The sequence below is a fragment of the Lepidochelys kempii genome, chromosome 3 (assembly GCF_965140265.1).
Source record: "Lepidochelys kempii isolate rLepKem1 chromosome 3, rLepKem1.hap2, whole genome shotgun sequence".
Classification (NCBI taxonomy): Eukaryota; Metazoa; Chordata; order Testudines; family Cheloniidae; genus Lepidochelys; species Lepidochelys kempii.
The window spans coordinates 111,631,345-111,655,259 of NC_133258.1; the positions used below are offsets into that span (position 1 = coordinate 111,631,345).

General features: G+C 37.4%; 1 protein-coding gene across 11 annotated transcripts in view; it reads left to right on the forward strand.

Annotated features, from left to right (window-relative positions):
- STXBP5 (syntaxin binding protein 5) overlaps window positions 1-23,654 on the forward strand; it is a 184,305-nt gene extending 160,651 nt beyond the window's left edge. For 10 of the 11 annotated variants that reach the window (XM_073337566.1, XM_073337569.1, XM_073337567.1 and 7 more), the window contains 5 exons: window positions 1,491-1,863; window positions 13,068-13,233; window positions 15,349-15,460; window positions 16,803-17,023; window positions 17,788-23,654. In XM_073337566.1, coding sequence (XP_073193667.1) covers window positions 1,491-1,863; window positions 13,068-13,233; window positions 15,349-15,460; window positions 16,803-17,023; window positions 17,788-17,829 — 914 coding nt within the window. In that variant the 3' untranslated portion in view covers window positions 17,830-23,654. Of the gene's footprint in view, window positions 1-1,490; window positions 1,864-9,902; window positions 9,984-13,067; window positions 13,234-15,348; window positions 15,461-16,802; window positions 17,024-17,787 lie in introns of those variants that run through there. The other variant, XM_073337576.1, reaches the window with a different exon arrangement.
- Window positions 23,655-23,915: the final 261 nt, after the last annotated feature.

The following is a 23,915-nucleotide window of genomic DNA, read 5'->3' on the forward strand; positions in this document are numbered from 1 at the left end:
ATGTACAAGACAGGAGATTTGCTGCATAACGTGGCTGGTATTCTGCATTATTATTCTTGAGGGGTTTTTAATGTTTTTTTCTCAATTATGTAATAATTCCATAAATAATTATACAGTGCTCCCTGTTTAAGTCAGGACAGCGTAGTGTTTTGGTATTCTAGAAAGTTGCTATGTCACTCATGTGTTAGAGATAACTGATTTGGAAAATTGCTAATCAGGTTAAGTCTGAACTGCAAATTTACAATCTGGTATAGGAATATCTGGTCAATGGGGACTACTGTTTGTGTAGCAAGAATGACATTTGAGTAGCTCTACTGCAACACACACAGTGTTAACAGTATAACTAGAGGGAGACAGCAAGAGAAGAATATTGTTAGATGCCACAATCTTTTTATTCACCTTGGTCTCAATGAAGTTCATATTAGATTTTCCCACTACAAAAAAGAATAAAAGTTGTTTGACTATAATGATTGAACCAGCTGGTACTATGTCCTAAGGACAACATTCTTCTCTCAGACCCATATGGCAGATTTCAGCTTTCCCCCTATGCTATCTCTGCTTTTCCTCAATGCATAGAAACTATCATGACCTGCTCTTTCCTGGTCACACACCTTGTTCAACACCAGTGTCTTCGGGTCACTAGTTCAGCCCTTTTGCCTGTCTCAGCGTCCTTTCAGAACACTTGCCTGTGAATATCTGGCCTGGCTGCTTTTCTTTCCTCTATTTCAAGGGCCCTCTAGATCTCTTCAGAAAAATCCTGATTGATTATGTCTTCGATTTACAGGTTGGAAAAACCAAAACTTTTATTTAATCTGAGTAAATATAACATAACAATAGCTTTCAGTAACCATTATACTACTAGGAAGGAAGATGCAAGAGAGCCTGCTCGATTATACCTAAACATGTCTAATTCAAAGAAGAAAACACAGGTGGACACTTCTGACAGTTAATAGTATTCATCATAGATGGTATTAAACACAGTACAATTTATTGATGCTATGTTTTGGAAAGCATAAATGCCTATGAGGAAAAGTGAAAGCTGTATATTTTTAACATCTAAGTTTAAACCACATGGGTTCCAGCTTGGTCCGCCTTTAAAAGCCTCAGCTGTTTCTTTGCACTTTCTTGTCAGTCTCTCTGATTCAGGAAAACATCCCTGTTTAGGAAGGTCGATGTGCTTAATTTCAAGTATATGCTTAATTTCCATTGTAGTCAATGGGACATATACACACACTTAAACTTAAGTTCATGCTCAAATGCTTTCCTGAATAGGGATGGTCTTAAGCAAAAGTTTAAATTTTTTTTTAATTAGATTGGCCAAAATGTTAGTTAATTTGAGTTTTACTGCAGAAGAGACCAGGCAAATCTGAAAGTTCTGTTTGGAAGGATGCCTTTTATGTTTGCCAGTTTTTTTAAAGACTATTATTATGTAGTTTGGAAGACAAGTCAGGAAAATTATTTTAGATATCATGTCAAATTCTATATCCTAGGAACCATTTTGAGGCTAAAAGGGGCAATCCTGAGAGTGGCTTTTCTGGACACTACGGGATCTTTAGTTCCACCAGCACGTGAGCCGTGGAGAGAACACAATGTTTCTGAAGACAAAGATGAAAAGGATAAATCGAAAAAACGGCGGCCTGTCTCAGTGTCCCCTTCCTCTTCTTCTCAGGAAATCAGTGAAAACCAATATGCAGTGATATGTTCTGAAAAGCAAGCAAAAGTTATCTCACTGCCATCACAGAACTGTATTCATAAACAAAACATAACAGAGACTTCTTTTGTTCTTCGTGGAGATATAGTGGCATTAAGTAATAGTAGCTGCCTTGCATGTTTCTGTGCCAATGGACATATTATGACTTTTAGGTAAGATCTATTTAATCATGATTTAAACATTAAAACGAGATAAATTATAGTTCCCTGCCACTTCCTATCCTGTCCCGCAATGCATCCTGTTTCCTCAATCCAGAGAAAAAACAAAAAATATATATTCAATGATGATGATAAACCTGTAGGAATAGTAACATCTTGGGGGTGGAGGAAATTTGGCGACTGGATAATATTGAACTTGAAATTTATTCCTATACGAATTAGGTTCAAGCTATAGTTTAGATGAATTTCTAACAAATAACATAGGCTAAACTCCTCTAAAGTATAATATAAAATTGTGGTGTTTAAGTTTTCACATATGAAATCCATAGTTTACTTTACTGATTTCATGATTTGTTACAAAACTTGTGTTACATATTGAAAGCCAAAACCTGCTCTTCCTTATCCCTATCCCTTGTTTTGGTTTATTTTACATTTCCTTTTTCCCCTCAGTTTGTTCACTTATGTATTGACTGATTTTTTTTTTTTTTTTTTGCTTTAATATTCTCAGGAATTACTTTCTTCCCAACAGTGCTTGCAGAAACATGCACTATTTGTCTAAAATATTGCACAGAAAGAAAAAAAAAAATGCCCAAAGAACATTATTAAGGTTGCAAAGTCAAGCACTCAAGTTAGGAAATGCCAGAATTAAGGCTGCTGTTGTTGCTTTAATTTAGTCCCTTGTGTATGTATGCATTATGATGCAGTCTTTAATCACATCTTTGATGACATTACTTATCTCAGCATGTTTGTGCACACGCGGCAAGTAACTCCCAATCCCTTCCTTTTTTTCCTCAAGGACTCCCAGTCCCAGTTCTCATACCCCAAGTCCAAGTCTTCTTGCCTAGACAGCCCGAGTGTCTTATGAGAATCCCAACTCCCAATCACATTTTCCTTACTCCCACTATCCTACAGTTCTACCCTTCCCCTCCCCTAGGCTCCTTGTCTCAATCTACTGACCACATTTACCCTCACCTGGATCTGGCCCTTGCCCTCCTCAGCATTGAAATCAAGGAACTTCATCCACCTGTCTGGGCCCCGCAGGAGGAGCATTGAGCGCACAAGAGAGACAGGCTCCTGCTTTCAATTCTGGTGCCCTGACCCAGGGTACCACCCAGCCACCAGCAGCTCAAGATACAGTTGTGGGGAAAGTCCTGCTCAGTGCAGATAAAATCTTCATAGATCTTAGTGCAAAGGTCTAGCAAGTATCTGCTAAGCATGTCACACAAATTTTTAAAGGCTTATAAATTGGCTGATTTGGGGTAGATTTTTAATAATTATTAATAATGTTTATTACAGGAATGCATAAAGGCCAACGAAGAGTGGGGCCCATTGTTCTAGACTAATGCTAGGCACTAGAGTGTCTCAAAGCGTACATCTACAGTGTAATTTTGATCTCGGCTAAAAAGACCCATGCTAGCTCCAATTAAGCTAGCATACTCAACTGAACAGTGCCTGCCCAGGCAACAGAACGGGGTAGTTGTCCTGAGCCCAGTCCCATCCAAGACCATACATAGGGACAGACTTAAGGCAGCTAGCCCATCCTGCTGCCTGTGCAGCCATGGCTACGTTACTGTTGTTAGCGCTTGCGCCATCAGAACTTGCATGGGCCTGACTACCCAAGCTGGAAATTACACATCCTACTCCAGTATAGACATACTCAGAGAGATGGCTGCCAGAATATTATAACATGGGAAAAGAATGTTTTCCTTAGCCTCATTCTCAGAAACTGTTGAACCATTTTGGCTGAACTAATAAAAAACCAAAACCACACGGCCTGAGGCAGATACTTGGTATAGAAAGTGTCAGCTAAAATGGTTAAAATTTGGCAAAGATCTAAGTCAGTGGTTCTCAGCCAAGAGTATGTGTATCCCTGGGTGTAGGCAGTGGTCTTCTGGGAGTATTCAATTAATCTAGATCAGTGTTTCTCAACCTGCGGGTCACAGCACGGGTTCAGAGGGATCACAAGTGCAGGACCAGCCTTAGGGGGTGGCAAGTATGACAAGTGCCTGGGGCCCCACACCACAGAGGGCCTCGCAAAGTTAAGTTACATGCTTCAGCCTCACCACCTGGCGCTCGGGCTTTAGACAAGGCTCACAAAAACCAGCTCAAGTATGGCATTGAAATGTAAGCACAATATTTATATTCCAATGAATTTATTTTAAAAAGTGCTGTGACACTTTTTTGTATTTTTATGTCTGATTTTGTAAGCAAGTAGTTTTTAAGTGAGGTGAAACTTGGGGTCTGCAAGACCAATCAGACTCCTGAAAGGGGTACAGTAGCCTGGAAAAGTTAAGAACCACTGATACATGCAACTGAAAATAGGGTCTTATAATGGGAAGCGTCAGGCAACCAGCCCTGCCTATAATTATAACATACAGCCAAACAGTTCTCATAGGTCATTCTAGGACTCTATAGTGTGAGGCAGATATTTCTTCAAGGCCTTGTTTAAAATAAGATTAAGGTAGATCTACTCTGTCAAAAATCCTTAACTCCTAGCCTACAGAACCATAAGAACAAAATATCACTAGTCCTACATGCTTTCAAAACATCACTCAAGAGTGCTGGTCATTTTGGAAGAAGAGAATCACTAAGGAGAAAGAACGAGGAGTACTTGTGGCACCTTAGAGACTAACAAATGTATCTGAGCATAAACTTTCATGGGCTAAAACCCACTTCATCAGATGCATGCAGCGGAAAATACAGTAGGAAGATATACACAAACACATACAGAGAACATGAAAAAATGGGTGTTGCCATATGCACCATAATGAGAGTGATCAATTAAGGTGAGCTATTATCAGCAGGAGAAAAAAAAACCTTTTGTAGTGATAATCAGGATGGCCCATTTCCAACAGTTGACAAGAAGGTGAGAGTAACAGTGGGGCGGGGGGAATAATCATGGGGAAATAATGTTACTGTGTGCAGTGACCCATCCACTCCAAGTCTTATTCAAGCCTAATTTAATGGTGTCCAGTTTGCAAATTAATTCCAATTTAGCAGTCTCTCATTGGGAGTCTGTTTTTGAAGGTTTTTTTGTTGTAATATTGCGACTTTTAGGTCTGTAATCAAGTGACCAGGGAAGTCTCACCCATTTTTTCATGGGGTGTGTGTGTGTGTGTGTGTGTGTGTGTGTATGTGTGTGTGTGTATCTTCCTACTGTATTTTCCACTGCATGCATCTGATGAAGTGGGTTTTAGCCCACGAAAGCTTATGCTCAAATAAATTTGTTAGTCTCTAAGGTGCCACAAGTACTTCTCGTTCTTTTTGTTGATACAGACCAACACGGCTACCACTCTGAAACTAAGGAGAAGTTTATTCTGTTAATCTTATCATCCAGTCTTCTCCCAGTCACAAGATATAACCATTTCTAAATTAACAAATTCATCCAAAATGATGGATAATTAAGATGTCAAAGAAAGTGATCATAAATATGTCATTTAACTTGAAATATTTAAAACAGATGGAAAAAATTATCCTTCAAACTTGTGTGGAAACAAGATGTTTCAGATAGATACATAGATAGTAAATTATATAACATTACTGTATTTTAGGACATAATGAAAAGGACAAATTTTGTATTGATTCATATCATTTTATATAAATCTAGTATATAAAAGAGGGTTGTCAACCATCTGGCTTGGATCCAGCACACTTGATGTATTTGTGTCTCACTTGAAATATGCAGATTGTGTTGAATCTAAGGCAGGAGTGGCCAACCTGCGGCTCCGGAGCCACATGCGGCTCTTCAGAAGTTAATATGCGGCTCCTTGTATAGGCACCAACTCTGAGGCTGGAGCTACAGGTGCCAGCTTTCCAATGTGCTGGGGGGTGCTCACTGCTCAACCCCTGGCTAAGCCACAGGCCCTACTCCCACTCCACCCCCCTCCCCTGAGCCTGCCATGCCCTTGCTCTTTCCCCCCAGAGTCTCTTGCATGCCATGAAACAGCTGATTGGGAAGTGTGGGGATGGAGAGGGAGGCGCTGATCAGTGAGGCTGCCAGTGTGTGGGAAGTGCTGGGAGCTGGGTGGGCGGGAGGGGGGAGCTGATGGGGACTGCTGACGTATTACTGTGGCTCTTTGACAATGTACATTGGTAAATTCTTGCTCCTGGTCAGGCTCAGGTTGGCCACCCCTGATCTAAGCCTTCATTTAAGAAGTGTGTAGTTCAAAGTTGCAAGGAAGTTGTTCAAAATAGTAAATGATGCAGTGTTATCTCACTCAGTGTGCAGACAGCCTAAAAATATGGCTCTGTGATGTATGAACTTCCCTACTCCTGCTAACTCTGAAGCCTAATTATGGCACTTAAATGTCTGCATAATTGCTGTATTTCATTGCTAATCATTTTAGGAGATGTAAAGGGAAAGCAAGCCCAGAGGTAGTGGGAATTATGAGTTGTTACTGGGAGGATATACAGAGGGAAGAACTGAGGACATAAGGAAAACGGGGATGATGGAGACAAACAGTGATAGGAGGATGGAAAAGGAAGAGGGAAAAAAGGGCAGAAATAGGGATGGTCCTAAAGGTGAGCATATTTGTCCACTAAGTGACACTGAACATGACATTAAAGTTTTCAACAAATAATAAATAGCTTCAGTTATGACATCTTGACCATATTCTACCCTCCTTCTTTGTGCAAACCCCACACTGACATCAGAGGTAAATATTCCTAAACTGGTAGCCTGGCCCATGGAAGACACTAAAATTTTATAGTTGAATGAAGTTCACCTCATATAAAATATACAGTCCAATTACATATGGCTTGGCTATGTACGTTGGTAAAAATCTAGTATAGTTTTACGGCTTCCATTAATTGGCAGCACAGTTCTGTTTGTTTGGCATACTACAACGTTCTTTTCTTAATATTACTAATCTCACAACTTGAAAATCCTGAGGGGGGAATTATGATTTGATGATCATAATGATATAAAAATTAAATGTTAGCAGCCCCTTGTTTTCCTTACTCCCCCCCTCTTGTTTTACATTTTGCAGTTTATTTTGCAGTTGCTCTTTTTAGAAAAGTATATTTGTAAGTTTTCAGGCATTTCATACTTAGTTTAATCATGTCTGAACTTGAAAGTCCTAGAAAATAGTTTAGAATTTTATGGGAAATTTGCCCTTAAAAATAGCCTTCTAGGCTACTGTGGGCTACGCTTAGTGTTTCTTATTGAACAAGTCCATATATATTTCACACCTCTCCATTCCCAGTGCTAGAGAATGAGAGCACGTCCTCATTATTGAGAACTGGCATCAAGAAATAGATCAAGACTTCCGCTCACAGCTGAGTTTAAAATCTGCATTGATTCTTTTTTTGTGGGGTGTTGATAACAACCATAGTGCCTACGATATTTATCATTTCCCCTTATGGAATGGAGTATGCCTTCAGTCCACTCCATCATCAACCTGTGATAACAGTTGATTCACCAGTAAATTTACAGATCCAGTACTTAGCGTATTCTCCATTCCTGGTCTTTCAAGAGATACTGGAATATAGGCATACCTTGTGCAATCTGAAGTCTTCAGCCCTGAGTTGAAAGGAAAGTGACAGAATTTCCTTTATCTTTTGAGGACAACCTGTTGTTTGTTTAACGTGGACATTGTACTCAGTACTGTAAACTTACTTTAAATTGTCATGTGGTCCCTGTCCCAAACCGCTTAAATCCTAATTAAACATAGACAATAGTCAGACTATATGTAGCACACATTTTTAAATGAAACCATTCTACAGTGGGTTATCATACAAAGACCTCATGGAAAATGCATACTTGACGGAGTGCAGGGAAGTCTTTTGAACAAGAGGATGGAGTTTCAAAAGTAGGGAATAGCATGAAAGAAGGTCCAAAAATGAGAGCAAAGATTAAACATGGAGAGCTAAGAATATAAAGAGGAGGGAACTTGTGTAGATGTAAGCAAGGACAGATTTGTGCCAAGATTTTGAGATGAGAAAATCTGAATTTGTGAAAGGCAAGAGTAAGCCAATGAAGGGAATTCCACTGTCTACTGCACTCTCCTTTTTACAAATGGATCAAGTTTTTAGGTATTTTTCTGGTTATCTATGGCATTAGCTGCATCATTCTCCTTCATTCTGGAAAAGTATTTCTCAAATAGGCAAACGTTTTTTTTTTAAAAGTGGCTTCTCATCAGTAAAGCAGTTCAAGACTCTCTTCCAAAGCGTCAATGTCTTGTTTTTTTATTTTTTTGTAAAGCCTGACTAAAATGTCAGGCATTATCAGGTATCAAAATAGAGTTGAGCTTTTTGTAAATTATTCTTCTTGACCTACTGGTATCAGTCACTGCCAGTGAGAGGTCCAGAAATTTACACACCTTCCATCCTACTTCTCTAGACAAGCTGTTTAGGAGTTTAGATAAACAGGGTAGAAAGAGGTTACGCACAAATAGCTCTTTTAATGAGGATGGCAAACCACCAAGTTCTGATAGCTTAGAGACCATCTGTTGTGAAGCAGGGTTTTCCGAGATCTGCTTAAAATTATTCTGTAGTTAGATTCACAGTTTTTAATTGTTCTTGGTTCAGGTTGTTTTCCACACAACTGTACAAGTATAAATACGTGGAGACTAAATCATGAGAACTACATTGTGCAGGGAGTTTAGCAAACTCTGTAGCATGTCAGTCATTTTCTCTCTACTCCTGCTGAGACTTGAATTACTGATTTCACTGCAGACCACATTTCTGTGTCTCAGTTTTGGGAATCCAATTCTATTTCTCAATATTGACCTGCACAGTACTACCACATCTGCTGCTGTTCTACCAATCTCAATTTTGACACACTTTGACAAAATTTGAAGAATGTGTCACTTTTCCCTCTCCATTTTACGCCCATCTTTCCTTCACCAATTCAAGGATTCACCTCTCAGCCACCAACTGTCCAGCCAGAATTTGGAGACACTCCTTTCCGAGTTAGTTAATACCATTCTAAACAGGTCACTGAGGAGGTTACAGGTACTCCCTCCACCCAGGGCTCAGTATGCTATCAATGCAGTGTCTGCAATGCTTGCTAATCTGCAGAGAATAAGCAAATGGGAGCAGAAACCAAATGTCCTACATGGTACTACAGAGCATAGGGCCAAAAAGTACTGTCTACGCTAGGAAAGTTCTGTAAAAAGGTTTCATTGTTACTAACACTGGTTCAACTCCACCAGTGTTATCAATGTTGGGAACCTCAGTGCAGCTGACCTGATGACTGCTGCTGACATTTTCATGTAGCTCTGCTCTAAATCTAACTAATTGACCCAATTTGGACTTCCTCTTTAAGCAAATCCCTTATTCAAACTAAACCTCTTTTTAAATTATGAGCATGAGACTCTTTAATATTTTAGATTGCTGACTTAAATGCAGTAGGTGAATTTTTAAATATCAAAGATCCAAGCAGTATGAGCTACTAGATGTATTGACAGAGAAAATTGTGGTTCTTCTGTACAGGATTTTTACTCCAGGATCTTAGCCCCTGAGCAAAAAAACAAGTGAGACTACCAAAGCTCTTAATGTTTTTTGGTTCCCGAAGACAGTGGCAGTAGATACCATCATAAGCCCTGTCACTGGTCGTTGCACACACCAGTTTATCCACTGCTTTGGGATCTTAAATTTTGTTCATTCTTGACAACGATCAGCAAAGGAGCATCCCTTGGGTGCTGCAGTCTTCCAACCACCACTCCAACTCTTCCACTGTGCCTCATTTTAGTGGTATTGTCTCATTTCTCTTTGTTCCCTTTGCTTTCCAGGCATGTCCAATTTTTCATTGTTCAGTTAGTTTTTCTGAAGCTCTTTTCCCACTACAGGGCTGGGAAAACCACTAAGATGCTAGTTCCCAACTTCTTAAGAGCCAAAACTTTTGGTTCTGTGGTCCAACTTTTAATTTCAGTGTCGAGTGCTCTGGTCTTTTGACACCACTGACTTGGTGCTTTTGCTTGGTGTTTCAGTGCTCTTGCTCAGTTTTGCTTTGTAATTTCAACAATTATTGCTTTAGTGTCTTTTCCAAGGATTCTACTCCTATTCATTTCCATAGCTGTTTGTTCTTTCAGGGAGGAGTTTGTTTCTTAGGAAGGAAGGAAGGAAGGACACATCAGTTTCAAGGGATGATGCATCAGAAAGATGTCATTACTTCAGCAAATGTCCTGTATCCTTGGGAATTTTAATATGCTATGTAGGACTGTTCTGCATCTTCAGTTGTCACCATATGCACTCACTGTTATGGGGAACACCTCAAATTGCTCATTGAGGTACCTCATCTGGCACAAGGCCAATCAGAGTGCTTTGAAAGAAAAATCTTCAAAGTATAAACCTGAGTCAGTTTTGATTGGTAATCATGGAAATGAAAACTCAGTGTTGGCACTGCCCAAGAGAACCAATTTACCTGTAGGGTCAGTGGCCTAGCTTCACCACCAAAGTGTCCTGCATCTTCCTGAAAGCTGGACTCCATCATAGGTTGAATCCACTGGCATCTAGGTGTTGGCAATTGAAGTTAATGGTGATGACCTGAATTGATAACTGATCAAAGAAGTTTTAGATGGTCACCCAGGGAGCCTTCATTCTCTTTTAGAGGCAGAAGTCTGGCAATGTGCTCTTGACCTGTAGACACTTACATGCAGCTAGGAATACATGTCAGGAATTGAGCATCTCCAGTTCCTTTTATCTGATGAATGCTATCAGTTTTGTATTGTCTCTTTTGGGCTAGCATTGAAGCCACCTGGCTATACAAAATGCTCAGCAGTAATAGAAGTCTGTTTGCACAGGCTGACAGTGTATGTGTTTTCCTACTTGAACAATTGGCTGTTCAAAGGATCAGTCTCTTTCACCACAGATTATGAACTACCCAGTGTCCCAACTTGTCTCTAGCAATCAGTTGGAATATATCGGAATTCAGCCAGATATGGTTTAACTCTCAAAGCATTCTTAGCCCAGGGCAGGATCTGGGACTGCTGGTCTGGCGGAAAGGATATGCAAGAGCCAGCAAGTGTGATCTTGGATGATGCTACAAATGTTTGGCCTTGTGAGGCAGCTGCAGTGGACCTTGAAGCACGCAACACATGGCCTTTCACATCCCATTAGTATGACACAGTATGATATTCCGGCCTCAGTGGCCTGGTAGCAGACCAGGCATAATCCTCTTTAGGGAATGGATTTCCAAATGCCACCTCTTCACACTGTAGTGCAGAAACTGCTTGAACAACCTTCTTCACCTGTCTGAGTCTAACCTAAAGTCTAGGTCCATCTAAATTCGTTGGGTAGCTGCTTTGACTTATCATGCATTGGTCAAAGATAGATCAGTGCTTCCACAGCCCCTCATCATCAGGTTCATGCAAGGGCTCAGGGCTTGACATATTTTAGTACCCTTTCCAATTAAAATGCCTCCTGTGTCATGAAACATTAATATTGTCCTGACAAATTATGATGTGCCTTTTAAAAGACTCAATGATTATTTTCCTTGTAGCAGAGACTTGAGCTTGCAGAGTGTCTGAACTTCAGATTCTAGTAACTAATGCTCCTAAACTAACCTTTACTAGGATAAGTTGGTGCTGCAGAGTAATCTTCAAAGTAGTGATGGAGCTCCACCTTACTGAGCTTATTGGCAGGACAACATTTTTCTCATATTCACATGCCCAGGCAAAGCCCTTCTCTAGGTCCATAATATTAAAAGTTCCTTCCATTCTAATGGAGCAGACGAAATACCTCACACGAAGTCCACCCAATATATTGCTTTGTTTGATATCCATCACTAAGATAGCTGTGATTGACCTAGCTTGAAGCTGGAAAAATGTGTTGGCTCAATCAACCTTCGAGCAACTTCCTCTCTGTCTTCAGTTATTTCTATTTCAGATACATGCAGGTCAGCCACTTCGTCCCTGCACCACATATTTACAAAGCAATGCTGCTTGAATTCAGCCCCTACGGAGGAATCCTGCTTTGGTCTCTCTCCTGCAGAACCTATTTCTGAAGCAGGGCAGCCGAAACTCTCCATCTCCTTGATATGTTTCTTAAGAGATGTCCCTTTAGTTGGCTATGCATTTGAAATTTTGTTTTCTACAGGCTATCAGGCTTGATATTTTGAAGAGATGCCTCATGTGAAGAAAAAATCTTCTTGTATATTTTGTTGCTATTACCCTTTTTCTTTGCTGCTTGTTTGTTTCATTTTTGCCTTTACATTTTTTAAATCTCCAGGAGTTAGAATCCTACACAGCTGGTATTTTTAGAGTAGGAGGAAACTACTTGGCATGTAATTCTTCAGTTCTGAAGATAACCTCTTGCATGACTTTTGCTCTCTCACCCAAGTTCCTAAGGGAACTTTAAGATGGTGGTCTGTCTTTGTTTGCATTGAGTAATTAATCTTTTCAGTCATTTTATTTATGATTAGCTAACTTATTTCAGGGGGTGGGAGTGTAGGAAAGCAATGCTTTCCAATAACATAAGAAGCTAACTGAAGAGTTCCAAGGATGATGTTTACAGCCCAGAGATTGTATGTCATCACCAGTACGGGGCATGGTTTATGGTCTAGCCCACTATTGCTGCCTTTGGAGAGTTCAGCCTAACTTGTTCTAGTGCGGCCAAGAAGTGAGAATCCTGCAAGGTTATATATTTAAAAAAAAAAAAAAAGTACAAGGTAGGTAAGCTTTGTTTCCTCTTAAAATGCAACCAAATTAGGGAAAAGGGGAGACTAGTTCACACCAAAATGGTAGAAATCTTTTTCTTCTTGAGTACTTTCCATGCCCATTTCCCTATGAATAGAATAGATGCTCTAAAAAAAAGTACACAATGAAATAAAGTATCTTCTAGTGAAACTCAGATCACTTCTGGAAGAGGTAATCTTGATTTTATAGTGTAGGTTTAAAAGTGTGTGTGTGTGTGTGTACTAATATGAAAGGGCAGTAAAATTTTGTGCTAGAAATTAATTGTTCAATCCTACTTTAAATTTTAGGCGATAGACTTTTCTACTACCGGGTGGGTTTTTAGGTCTAAAATCAAGGAGCTACCTCGTTCACTACATGTTGTTTGTTATCACTGAGGTTTCATGCCCCCACTGAATTATGCTTGCTTGAGACCAGTCTACTGCAGTACTGTTAGTAATGCGATTACAAAGGATAAGAGGAAGAAGAGTATACTATAGTTTGTAAATATAAGTTGAGAAACTGAACAATAAAAATAAAGGTAGTCTTCCTTAACTTAAATTATCTTTTAATTCTCTTCTCAAGTTTGCCAAGTTTAAGGCCATTGTTGGATGTATATTACCTGCCACTTACCAACATGCGGATAGCCAGAACATTCTGCTTCACCAACAATGGACAGGCGTTGTATCTTGTCTCACCTACAGAAATCCAGAGAATCACATACAGTCAAGAAACTTGTGAAAACCTTCAGGTAAAGATTAGAGTGTTAATACTGTTGTTTCTTCATAAGTAGGTATCCTCTACAGGTCCCAGATCTTAATTCTTGATAATCACATGGTAGATTAAAACCCCTGCTAAAGAAGCTATGGTGCACTGGAGGGCTTTACAGTATATATAACACATCATGATCTGTGGTGCTTCAGTTCCCTTTCTGCCAAATGGTGCTGAAACATCTCGTGTACATCTGTGGGGCAGTCTTTTCCTTTTTTTGGTCAGTCATGTTCCATGTTAAACTTCCTTGATAATTCTTGCAGTTAAGGACTTCAAAATTACTTCAGTCAAAATGGTAGTAATCAAAGATGCATGCTGCCAGAAGCAGAGAGCACATACTGAAGGCATTTTGATTGACGCATTTTGTTGCGGGAATTTCAGAGATGAAGCATGAGATTCTTATCTCTTTTTTGGCCCCATATGACAAATAAAAGGTCCAGAACAGCATAAAGGGACTCCACAAGTGCCAGTTACGGATGGGGAAGAATTCCCGCAATGTTAGAACTGTGGAGGATGCACGTGCAACAAGCAACATGTTGCAGGATTAGGGCATTATCCTTTTTTGGAAAATCTTCAACATCAGTGCATAGTTGGAAGCATGTAAGCATACAAGCCTGATTCTTAGTCCACTTAGTCATCTGTTCTGGCTTTATAACTCTCCTAAGAATAATTTAGATACAAATGGAACTGACCATTAAATACCAGGATGTGTTGCATACTGTGTACACTTCAGTGTGTGTGTGTATGTGTGTTGGCTGCCTTGAATATCATGTAAGCATCTTGGGTAAGATTTTCAAAAGCAGTCCGCATTGTCCTGACTTTGCTCCTATTGAACTTAGTGGAAGTTTCACTGCTAATTTCAATGGGAGAATAGTTAAGGAGCACCAAGTGTTCCTGAAAATTCCACCATTATGTCTGCTTCCCACAAAAGGGATGGGACCAAAGAGTGTGGATCTAGAGAGGACCCAGTATCTCAGAACTTCAATCAAAGGTAAGGGTGTTCTCATGTATCTTTATGCCATGAAGTGCAAATTTTAATATCACTGTAGAAACAGAAATTCTGGGATAGAAACAGGAATTCTATCCTCTGACAACCATCAGGAATTTGTGCACTGTACATCTTCTTATACTGTTACAGTTCATGAGAACTATTGCTCCCATACTGTTGGATTAGTTCTTTTCCATGCTAATGAGCCATCTGGGTGAAACAGAGAAACAAATGAAAAAAATGTCCCTGAAAGGATAACATTTTGCAGGAGTTTTCAAGTAACACAATAGGGGTGAAATCTTGGCCTTAGTGAAGTCATTAACTTCAGTGGGGCCAGGATTTCACCCTAGAATTCTAAAAAGTGAATCCATGAGTATCCAGTCGCTGTCCATCCTAATGTTATCTCATTTTAAAAATTCCAGAACTAAGACAGCTTTTCAGCCACAGCTATAAGTCAGAAGAAAAGCTGAGTGTTTGTTTTAATTGGACCTGACTTACATGTTCTTGAATTTGTGTGTTTTGCATATTAGAAATCAGAAAAAAACATAAAGGCAGCTCGTTATATAATGAAGACATGGTGCCACAATGAAATATTAGATAGCCACAGACTTGTGTATCAGAAGCGATGGAAATGACTTGATGTCTTGAAATTAAGCAATATGTAAAAATTAGGCAGGATAACATGAACTACATATAAAGTATGGACATAAACTGGACATGCAGAAATGTGGTAAATGTAGTTTCAGCAGGAAAAGAGTTAGGGTTGCCCAATTTTTAGTTGAGGGAAGACATTGCTATTCTTAAATATTTATTTTCAAGTACTCTTGTATTACAAGCTCAAACTATTCAATAGCAGATGACTTTGAAGAGTTTCCTGATCTGTTCTTGACTTCTATTCAGGCATATTGCCAAACATAGAAGATACAATTCTTCTGAATATCTGCTGCAAAGTTCTCTCCTAGTGTGAATACGTTGCATTATGAAATTGCAAACCCTGAAGGTAGATGGTTAAAGTGAAAATGGACTACAGTAGTCTTATGTTTTTATAAGAGTCTTTAAAAAGGAAATATGTTGTTTCTTGCAATAATTTTTTTTTTCGTTACAAAGGAAATGTTGGGTGAGCTCTTCACTCCAGTAGAAACACCAGAAGCCCCAAACAGGGGCTTCTTTAAAGGCCTGTTTGGAGGTGGTGCACAGTCACTCGACAGAGAAGAACTCTGTAAGTTCATTTCTTTTATTCTGAAAAGTATTTCCACATGAGGGAAGTGGTGAACCATGCAGAATGTATTTAAATATTCTGTACAATTGTTCATTAAAAGAAGATTAATGTTTTAAAGAGAAGCACTCAGAAATCGGGAAATAAGATTTCCTCTGCAAACATAACTCGCATATTTATATGCAATATAATGAAATCCTTAAGTACGAGATCACATATTATTTTCCAGTGAATCTTCTGCCTCATTTATGCAGGGGTTGGATGGTGCAATAAGTACAACAGCTGATACATAATTATATTAATCATCACCATTCATATGTGGCCTCATACCTGATTCACTGAGCACCATCCACCCATTGTACTGATTACTCAAATATGGAAGGGAAGTGGTAAATAATGAAGCACACAGGCCAGTAATACAGAAAGATCTGGAGCACATTTTAATATGGCTAAATATAAAGTTATAAATCTAAAAACAAAGAATGTAGACCATACTTACAAAACAGGTAAGTTTATCCTGGGAAGCAGTGACTCTGGGGGGCAGGGAAAAACCACCACCACCTAAAACAACCACATTTCTGCATGAAACCTAAAAGTTTGACAAAATTATAGAAGTATCTTCAAATGTCTTCAGAATGGTAGTTTTTAACTATAGGCCTCACTTCAGGTTCCAGTTGTAATGTAAACGAAACAATTAATTGATGCCATTCTTTTTTTAAGCAGTCAGTAATATAATTCTATATTGTTAAATGGAATGAGAACCATTCTGTATGGAAATATAAAATCTGATCAGAAAATCTCAAGATATTGCAACAACCCTTTCAACCAGAAATGTGCATATTCTGATCGCAGTAAGAATAAATTGAAATGGAAATTTAAAAAAATAATGCTCCAGAAATTACGAGTAATTTTTTTTTATATCTTTTATTTTGATATTATTTTGTTTTCTTAAGCTAAGACTTAAACAGATTATTATAAAAAAATTTTTTTTCTCTGATGAAATGACCTGACACACACAAAATAATCAATATGATTTTTAATCAGGTCTGCCATTAGGTATTTGGTGTCCTAAGTGAAAAAATAATTTGGCCCTCCTTTGACTAATGGAAAAAAGTACTAATTTTACAGTAGCATATGATGTGAGGGTAATAATATTATTTAAACAGTAGTATTTGTTTTTTGTTTTAGTCAAACAGAATGCTTAAATGGATGATAATTTTGAGTTAAATTCCTAATTTTTTCTGCTTTGAAGTTGGAGTTAAACAGTGTCTAATGTTACCACTAATCAGTTTATAGGAAGCCTTATTTTTCTGTTTTGGGTATCTTGTTCCTTGAATATATGTAGTTGGAGAATCAGCATCTGGAAAGGCATCAAGAAGTCTTGCTCAGCATATCCCAGGGCCTGGTGGTATTGAAGGTGTTAAAGGATCAGCATCTGGAGTAATTGGTGAACTGGCACGAGCCAGGATTGCACTAGACGAAAGAGGGCAGAAACTAGGAGAATTGGACGAAAGAACAGCTGCTATGCTAAGTAGTGCTGATTCTTTCTCTAAACATGCTCATGAGGTGAGTCCTTTTAGTGCATCAACATGGTGCTATATCAGAGTTGTATGAGATGTGCAATTAACTTTATATTCACTGAAAAAGAGAAAAGATCTGCAAGAAATAGGAATCAATATGATTAATACTTAACACTTCCTTTGTCTCCCTATGGAGCATCACATTTTCCCCTAATGGTTAAGCTGACAATGTCTGCCATTAAAGTAACCAGCCTCACCATATAAGAATTTTTTACAGAGCTGGACTGTGCCTATCTGGCATGTGTCATGGTGGATACTGCAGGTTAGTTTCCATTGTTAAAGGAATTCATGTCATGGAGTTGGGTATCTTTACTCTATTTTATTTACATTATGTACATGTTCTATTTACACTATGCACACGAGCCCTGAGGAACTTAAATGCAGATAGACCAACCGTATTGTTTCTACAAACAATTGCAGAAATCCCAGTTTGATCATTCAGAGCAGCCACCAGGAACAGAGACCCTCATTGCAGGCCCTCCAGATCTCTTCCTGTCCTGCTACCTGCCACTGAACTTTCACCCTCACAATCAGGAGCCAGAAAGGCAGCAGCAGATTCACGCTTAGCAGATTTGTGATGGAATCTGCTGATATTACTGTTGAAGAAATTCATCACAATGTGAAAAACTTTGTGAGATAATGAAAAATAAAGAACTGATTGTCTTTTATGTGATTGTATCTCTGCATGTCTATGGCACTGTATGGAAATGTTAATTGTATTTATATCTTTACCTTTTCATTTATTTTTAGATGATGATGAAGTACAAAGATAAGAAGTGGTACCAGTTCTGACAACCTACATCCAAATAGATCAATTTAACTTTATCTTGAGAAGGGAAAAATGTCCTTTTTTTCTTTTAATTAATTTCTGCAGGACCATTGGAGTTGGAGGAGTATTCACTGTCTGTTGGATAGTGTTGTTTCCTAGCACAAATCATACACAGTTTTACCTCAGTCATATGGCTTTAACTGAGGAGCATTATATTTAAAACAGACGCACACAAAAACTTGAGTGTTTGTCATAGCTGTGGGTTTACTCAGCACTTGGGAACAGAGGTGACACAGGACACTTGGAGAAGAGAGGCAAAGGGGAAAAGATGCAAGATGGGCAGTGGCAATGCAGGATCAATCCTGTGTTAATATGTCATATGCGAAAAGTTTCTGTGTTGTTGTAACTGATGCCAGTGTTTCACCCTCCTGTGAGGAGAGGCAATAAATCAGGGGTCCGAGAGCTGGAATAAAGTTGTTTGTCTTATTGAAGTATAAATAGCTGACTTTCACCTACCCTCCCTTCCATTACTACTGAAGAAGAGTTATACTCTGTTTGCTACCATCTCTTTGATCAGACAAGCTGGAAGTCTGAAAGTTCCATATTGAAAATGTATATAAAGTTGACCTGTTCATAGTCTCTTCTTGGACCCCTGATGTAGTATTCTTGTATTCATGTCATACTTTGTCAAGTGCAAAACAAAAGGATAAAACATTTTTGCATTAAAAAAAACTCAAGTGAATAATATGAATGAATTACGTATCATGCTGAGAGTTTTCATTTGTGTTAAGGCTGTGCGAAGTGAAAAGTGAAAACATCTCCATTGTGGTGAGAAGAATATTTCAGTGTCTTTTATGTATCTTCTTTCATTCAGCTAAATCTTTCCCACTCCCCTCCTCCCCCACACAAAAAAACCAACCAACCAATTATTGGTTCAGTTTGTAAAATTTTGGTGTTGGCTATCAGTTTCATTCATCCTGTGAATTTTTATAAATGTTTAACAGAATATCTTTTTACAGCTATTTAATTAAAATTGTTGAGATGGTTCTAAGCAAAAACTGTAGCTAACTTATCCCCCTTTTGTTCTTTATTACCAAATCAAATAACTTTGGACTCAGGTTTGAAACAGTTTTAAACTCAGTGAAGATGCTGTTTCAAGGATAAGGGCAAGCATCTAATGTTAAGTAGCTATAAGTCTTTTAGTTTATTTCTTAAATCCTGTTTGTAGAGCTACTGTACAAGTCTGTATCTTAGTAGCTTCAAACATTCAAGACCTACTTAAAGATTGGAGTTAGTCTGCAAAACTATGTTTTCAGTAAATGGAAATGATACTGAAAATGAACAATAAAGAGGTTCTCAGTATTTCACAAAATGGAGGACCACACTTTTTAAATTTGGGCAGGAAAAAAAGTAAGCATTGTGCTAAATCAAAGCAGCATATTGGGTTAGTGTATGACTGCTGCACCAAAGCCATAACTGTAGGGATGAACAGTTAGAAAGAAAGAAAGACAAATCCCTGAGAAGAAAATGTTTGCATTGTAAAAACTGCATGATTTCATTATTTTAATCTCAAATTGGAAATAGTGACTAATTGCGTTTTGCAAGGGGGAATAGTTAGAGAATAACAGTGGAGAAGTTTTCTGAAAAGTTTCCCATATTGAATCATTAAGATAAACTCCTTCTAGCACCGTAGCTCTACACGTTTGTCATGCACTCCTCTTCAGGAATTCCCAGGGCAAAATTTGTTATGCTTACATCTAATTGAAAAATGCTGTTATGGGTATATAAGCTTACTGTAAACTTGACTTATTATTTGAGAGATGCAAGATATGAAGTGTTAATGATTCTTAATACAGTTCAAAAAATTATAAGTTTTGTCTGAGAAAATGTGTTCAGAATTTTCTATACAAACTGGTGAAATAACTTAATTTTATTTGGGGGTGAGGAAGTTGTTAATGGAATTCACTGACTGCCTTTTGGTTTATCAGTACTTGAGGGTGTACCACACATCCTGCCATTCTGTGCTATATCACACACAATAACAAGTCTGACTATATATTTAAATTTTTGTTAGGGAAAAAAAGTGATGCACAAAAGAAAGAAGTTACTGATATGGACATGAAAATGCTAACAAGAAGTTATAGATAAGGGTTATATTAGCTCCAGCTATTTTGACCACACGTTTGTTTCATCTCTTCTGTACGGTACCTATTTCAGTTTTGCAGTCAGTTTGCCTACTGTGTATTCAATATACATTAATCTTGTGTTTGCTTGCAATCCAGCAGCAGAAAACCAGATAAACTTACATGAGATCAATTTAAAAAGAAATTCTGAAGTGGTTGTTTAATTTTTCCCTCACCCTTAAATTCAAATTAGTTCTGTTACTTTCCCCAATGGAACTGCATTTCAGGGCAACAGGAATCTATTCAAGAAGCTACTCTGATCAGTCTTTGGGAGAGATATTCTTAGCAGTGCTTATCAACAAGTCATGATGTCATATCCATGGAAGCTCCCATCGGATTAAGAGGGAAGTCTTGCTTAGTCTTCCCAGAAAGAAGCACTGGACAGCCATCAGCAAGCAAAGCAAGATAGGAAGGAATAAGAGAGCATATATTGGAACAGGGAAGATGTCTGTTTCTTAGGCACTGAACAGTCTCATATTTTCCTTAGCATTGTTTCTGTTTCTCATGGGTCATAGTATATAACTTAGTTTCAAAAATTAGTGAAATGATCGTTGCTTACAAAATGAACACACAATGGCTCTTTAGTCAATTATAGGGACTACATAGCCAATTTTAATTGCTTTTCAATCTAAAATGTTGCCTGTCAGTGTTTTTCCTTGGAAGGAAGTTTGTTATGCGGAAGCTACGTGGCATTTTATTTCCTATTATTTCACAAATTTTATACAGTGAACCCACATTTCAAACGGAGAAGGGAAACATCACCTTTTATCCTGTTGATTAGCTTTTCAGTCCTTTGAAACTTTTTTTTTCTGTGTTTGGAAAAATATCAGAATACAACTGAACTATTACACTTCTCTCTCTCTCTTTTTTTCTTATGGAAGTGCAAGAAACTGCTGCTACTTGTGTTAAATGTTGTGTGTCACATTTAATTTAATTATCTTAAATTGAAGAAGCATTGCTTGAGTTTAGAAATCCTGTAAAATTGTAATTTGTTCTGAATGTTATTATGTATAAACATAAGCATATTCCAAATAAGTCTGAAACTGTTACACCACCCACATCTCAAGAGAGATTTGTTCTTTGGAAAATGATCAGTTAGAAAGTATTACACTAATTTACAACTCTATTCCTTGTCTGTTTTTATACTTATGTTTTGCTTGAGGTACTCCTTGCATGACAATTACATTAGAAAGCTATATCCAAAGGTGACTTTTTTTGGCAGTGAATTTTTTTCCCTGGCTTAATAAATAGCACTGATCTGACCTGAACTTTAAACTTGAAATTATTTCCTGCACTTTAAAAGCTTGGTATTTTATTCCTCAATTTTACTTTCCATATTTCTGTAGTTCTGATTAATTATTTGTATAAAAACACTCTCATACAAGACACAGTGCTTAGAACAGACTAGTCTTCACAGCTGATAATTACAGTTTAGAATATAGTTTAGAAAATGTGTGCTTTTTTTAATCAGCAAACATTGTGTATATAAATATATACAATATAGAGTCTAATAAAGGCACTTACCCTGTGTCAGCATCTGTGGTTTTTAAATAACTACAACACTTTCAGATTGGTTTCAAGATCATACAGTGGCAATCTGTTATATTTATACATACTGTTATAAAATGCTTTTAGTTTTAAAATTTTTTTATATATGTACACTTTTACCTTTAATTTAAAAAAATGTGTTAAAATTTAAGTCAAAGTACTTAAAAAGTATGTATATTATCCATACAAAATTATGTTTTAAGCTTATAATAAGAAATGCATTCATATCTCATATAGAGATACAATTACTAAACAAAAAAAGCCCATTTTTTTCTTCAGAAATATTCTGCAGAAATGAATCATCCTTACTATAACCTCCCTTTTGGAACATTCCAAAATAAAGGGAAGGGAAAGTAGTACTTTCAAAAAACAAAATCTAATTGTAAAACCCCTCTCAAGAGCTGCAGATTGCTGTTGGATGTTTACCATAATTTTTTTGTTTTAAGATAAACAAAATAAAATAAAAACTAGATTTTCAGGTATTTTTTTCAGCTTTTCTAATAAATTTCCAAATATAAGGGAGTTTTATGTATTTTTGTCAATTAAAGTTTTCCTTTTGTAGTTCACTAATTTTGGTTCTTCATCAGTTTTGTACCTGCTGATCAATATTATTTGTTTTCAGAATACGTTTTAAAAAGCATATTGTCTGTGTCTGAAGTCCCCTCATCATTCTATTCATGGTTTGATTTACCTGGGTGGAAATTGGATTGCAATTGCAGTGCTGTGTTGATGTATGTTGTTGGAATTGTGTGCAATGATTGCCTTCCTTTTCAGAGTAATTTCTCAATTGCACTTTTTCCTCATTCTAACCAGTTTCCTATATAGTCTTATGTGAATCTTTTCCTGTGGATTTTAATGACTTTGCTGTCACTGCAAAAATTTCAAATACTTTGTAGACAGAAATTAACTGTTGGGAGGGTGAGGGGGTGAAGTTAAAGTGAAAAATATATGTGGATCAGCTGAAGTAACTGATTTAACTATTTCCATTCTGACAGTTTAACTTACATTTAAAAGCAAAGCTGTTTAAATTATGCCCATTTCTAATCATCATGTGTCTTGTATAAATGTACTGTAAACTTTATATTTGGTTATAGTGTTTCAAGATAGCAGTGTATTTCTGGAATGTTTTACACTTCAGAAAAGACTGATGAATTCCAGGCCTAGAGATCCAGATAGCAGTTAAAGGTAGAGATGTAATCAGAAAATAATCAAATACAAGATGTGACTAAGTCAGTATTACTTTTAATTTTTCAAGTTAAAACACATCAAAAACTATTTTAATTTTGTTATGCAACTGTAGTAATTTCTTTTGACAGTTGCATGCCTTTTATTAATACTTGTTATATATTACCAGTCAAGACTGATTCATAGACATTACATGTTTTAAACAAACTAAGTTTAAGGAGTCTTATATGAAGCACCAATAATATTCAGCAACAGGCAAGGCAAGAGGGGAGAACATATTTTAAGTATTCCCTTTTTAAAATGTAAATAAACAGTAGTACGTTACTGCAGACCTGAGCTCCATTATGGTTCAGTGGTTAGAACTAGAAGAAACATGCTACTGCTTCATTGTACCAGCACAATGGAAAAATGGAAAACATCAGTAAATTTTTCTAATATTGCCCACTTTTTGGGTACGCATGCTTGTGGTACAGTTCTTGCTTTATGTATATCTTTGTACATGTGTATGGTGGTTTTATTTTATTTTGGTTTGGTTTTTTGTTCATTGCAATTTATTTTTCAGTTAAGTCTTGCTGAGCCCCCCTAGGTCTTGAGGGTTATTACTGGGAAATGCATTTTAGATAGGGTTGCAAATCCATCTGTCTACAAATATAGTTTCATATGAACTGCAAATTCTACTGTTACAAACACAAATGTTAGATTGTGTAGAGTTATTTTACTCATACTTGAATTAAACTGTCATCATAACAGAACAGTTAAAATTAAGTATGGAATATTTTTGTAAATAAAAAATACCTGTGCAGCTGGTATTTTAAATGGAAAATGTATTATACATTAATGTTTCAGAAAAATGTTCATATGTGTATATGAATGTCTCATTATGCTGAAGGGCTCTGATTGGGCAAAATAAACTACTCAAATTTCTCCTGAAAGATCTCAAACTGACTTTTTTTTTAATTAGTGGTTACTTGTTTTCCACTGAATGTCTTGTTTTGTTGTATTGTATAGTGCCCAGTTACTCTATTCAGAAAGGATGTTTCCCATCTGACAAACATATTCTGAGCATAGTACTGTTAAACATTTTAGTTTCTGTACATTGTGCATTTGACAGCAATTTGGGTATATTAGTTTCATTTTTTGTCTGATGCATGCCCTCCGATAAGCTCCAGAGATGGTGTGTACCACTAACAGCA